General features: G+C 51.2%; 1 protein-coding gene across 1 annotated transcript; it reads right to left on the reverse strand.

The window, feature by feature from the left end:
• Window positions 1-1396: 1396 nt before the first annotated feature.
• LRP88_14649 (major facilitator superfamily domain-containing protein) lies at window positions 1397-2978 on the reverse strand (the record flags this gene model as incomplete). The annotated part of the gene is made up of 2 exons (XM_083250987.1): window positions 1397-2426; window positions 2482-2978. The coding sequence occupies 2 exons, from the start codon at window positions 2976-2978 to the stop codon at window positions 1397-1399; spliced, it is 1527 nt and encodes a 508-aa protein (XP_083093387.1).
• Between the last annotated feature and the right edge of the window lie 675 nt (window positions 2979-3653).

Below are 3653 nucleotides of genomic sequence, written 5' to 3' on the forward strand. Positions count from 1 at the left end.
GCCAGCTCAGGATTAGACAGGAGAGATATTCCATTCACTCAGGTGATTACTTTCCATATTGAGCATGATGCGAATGGTTTTGCCTAGCCGCTTGCCCCCCTTTTCCACACAACAGCAGCGACGCTCAGAGGGTGCCTTCAGTGCTTAGGCGGCTAGCTCCACCCAGTACAACAGAGTCATGTTCATTAGATCACCGTCTCATCAATACATAGCCATGTCCGTTGTTTATGGGCCTTTTCTTAAGTGCAATGAGGGAAAATAAGCAGACAATTACGGCACATCTATCGATTCCTGCTACAACAAGACACATTGGCATATTGTCAAGACCTGAACCGTCCTCGGATGTCCTGGCAATTGTCTCGATCAGCGATTATGCTCAACGCTGGCCAGGAAAGCATCATACACCTTCGAAGTGATGAATATTCATGGACAAACCGATGCACTTGCTTGACATGGCGCTCGGTTAGATGGTGTTTGCATCAATCAAGGGCTTATGGAAACATCAGTTCCATACCATGTCCGTGGGGCTTTGTCCCTGGTGCCGGTTGCAAGGGCAATGAGATGAAAGCCCAGGAGAGCCTAGGAATTGGGGCTCGCTGCATCAGCTGAAGGATCTTGGTTCTTGTTATCTTCTGGTCGCTTGATCTCGTCCATGTACTCTGTAGTTATTAAGACGACAAGAGGTGGCTTTTACCCTGTGTTAGAGCCGTGCTAAAGTCGTTGTGGGCTGCCGTCCTCCGGAGCCCACCCGGAGGCATGCTGATAGGATCCTACCCAACAGGCCACGACCAGGGATGACTGATTTTGATTGATGAAAAGCTTTAAAAGTAGTAGCTAGTTCTCATCAACCCTTTTCCCTTCCGCCCGCAAGGGAGGGGCCGGTATATCATGGTCCAGATGTGCGCGGTGAGATGTGACAGGCCCGAGTAAGGATGATCGGTTGATTGAAGTGCAAAGATCAACTCACGAGCGGCTCTCTTCACTGCATGACTGAGAAAGAAGCGCTCCAAGTTGGGAGTATCTAGCTCTAACAGGGGAGCCATAGTCGTTGATACAATATCACCAAGTGAGTTCTCCGCATGTTCAATACGGCTCGCGACGTGACGTGCGCTGACGCAATGATCCAAGCTTAAGTAGGCCCGTGGAATGGAGACTTCCCAAGGAACATTTTTGTAAGATTAAAGTGCCGGCTTTGGCATTAGAACCTCTCCTTCGACCCAGTCCTCAGCCTGACATCACGTTCAAACAGGCCATCAGTAGAGACGAAAAAGGCAGAAATGCCAATCTGTCTTCATTTCAAGGCCGAACAAAGACAGCAAGAGCGCAAGGCTCGTAAAGAATGGGCTAGAAGCTGGCGGTGGAAACCTCGGGATGTTGCTCAGGCATTCTAAAAGCATCATCCTTGTTCCCTTTGCAAACCGAGTTGGTCTTCACGTTCTCGCCTCCATTTCTCGCCCCATTTCCATTCCACCCAGACGAGAGGGGTACACGCAAGAACTATACCCGTGACGATAAAGAAGGCTTTCATTATCTTGACAGCATCAATCATTGGCTGGATGGCGCTGACCCCAGCCGCACCAAGGAGGCAGCGACACAAGTTGTTGAGTGCTGTCGCACTGGCTGGTCGGTCCGGGAAGCAGTCAATGAGCAGCGTAGAATTGATGTTAAAGATTGCAGTGGCGGTAAAGGCAATGAGAAACTGCAAACCCAGCGGCGCTGCCAGGTTGGCGCTGAACTGGCGTCGCAAGTCGTTGAACTCAAAGCTGGGACCATATAGGGCCAGAGAGAACAGGAGGGCGAGGCTGAAGTAAGGTATTAACCGTAGACGCGCGCGCACAAGAGGAAATCCACGCTTCTTGGACACGTCTTGTTCGTCGTATATACCCTGCTCAACTCTATATCGTGCCTCAGCGCTCTTGAAGCTCTTGTCCAACAGCCAGCCGGTGCAAAGCGAACCAGCCACACATCCCAAGCCATTAGGCAAGAAACAAAGACCGATCTGCCACTCATTAAGATATGGGAATCCTTTGAGCAATGCTGTCGTAGTTGAAGATGTGACCATGCTCCATGCCGTGTAGGCCACGGCGCCCCAGGCCAAGAGTATAGCTATGCCTTTCTCGAGGATGCAGGCAAGCGGGCTAAAGGCCTTTTTGAAAGAAGTCGACTCTCGAAGTTTTGGCAAGGGTTTCTCAGTGCTTTCTTCCCATGCCTTGGGAGGCTTGACCACGTAGATGAAGGGCTTGTGGAAACCTGAGAGAGGAATGCTGCCATTGCCCGCGACCTTGCGTTGTGTCTCTGGGAGGAAGATCAACAGTGCCATGAGGACAAGCATGCCAAAGACAAACAGCAACCAGAAGATGCTTCTAAATCCCCATGCACTATTGAGAAGCCCTCCAATGACAGGCCCAACTGCTTGGCCAGTCATGCTGCAAAATGTTAGCCAAGCCACTTCCCTAGTACGCACACGCATGCCCTACTCACCGGATGCCAGCATTAGTCCCCATGAAGCCCCCGCGCTCTCGAGGGTCGGCAATGTCCGCGATGACACCGGCACTGATACTGATGGTCGCTGCAGATCCGGCTGCTTGGACGCCACGCATGACCAGCAGCATCGGGAAGCTCGACGTGAAAGCAAGGGCCAAGTTTGCAGCTGTGTAGATGACCAAGCTGGCAGTGAAGGTGAGACGCCGGCCATACGTGTCTGAGAAGGCGCCGAAAAGTGAAGGCGCGATACCCTGAACGACCATGTAGACGGTGATTGTGAGGGCGACAAGGGACAGGCTCACGCCAAGATCCGATGATATACTGTCAATGGCCGGGAAGTAGATGTTTGATGAAAGAGGCGAGAAACAGCCTGCCAAGGAAGCCAAAACGACGAGCCCCCATTTCTTGCGCCTGGATAGGATGTGGTAGAGTGGCTCAGACTCAATCGAGGTCGCCGGCTGGGCTGACGAACTCTTTGGGTCGGTATCAGACATGACGGTTGGCTTCTGCGAAGATTTAGTTGATGACTGAGCTGATGAATAGAATGGCAGGTCATTCTGATAGGCACCAGCTGCCAAGATGCTCTCAGCTTCGCCATTTTTATATAATGGTCAAGAGCCAGGGTCGAGATGCCTTCTGTATAGCTTCATTCTTTGCCATGGCCACATGCTAAAAATACCCGAAACATGAAGCGGATACTTACTAGCATCGACTATCTTCTCGCACTACAGATCACAAATGGTAGATCGTTATCCGGCAGTTGGGCGGTTGCAGGGACCAAGCACCATGTTTCATTCTCCGTGGGGACGCGTAATGCTGGCCCATGACGCGGGTGATGGAAGCATTCCGTATCTGCCCCTTGCGTATCATCAACACTGTATATCCAATGATCAATACCACCTTCTTCAGCTCTAGGGGATTGATTTGTTCCTTCGTAGGAAGCAATTCAGCCTGCAAGAACATTCTCAAACGGTTCCACAGATTCCGTGTCGCGCCACGTGTTGCGGCTCAGCGTCGCGTTTCCCAAGGTCTGAGGTTGAAGGCAATCATCCTCCAAAACGAGCTAGGCCTGGTGAGATTTTACATTAGCCATCAGTTTATGCTCTAGCTACAGAAGACTTTATCCCATGAGCCAAAATCTCAAGGTTATTGCTCAATATTCGGCCCTT

Source organism: Fusarium phalaenopsidis (assembly GCF_050370095.1).
Source record: "Fusarium phalaenopsidis strain FUZ10S chromosome Unknown contig_32372, whole genome shotgun sequence".
Classification (NCBI taxonomy): Eukaryota; Fungi; Ascomycota; class Sordariomycetes; order Hypocreales; family Nectriaceae; genus Fusarium; species Fusarium phalaenopsidis.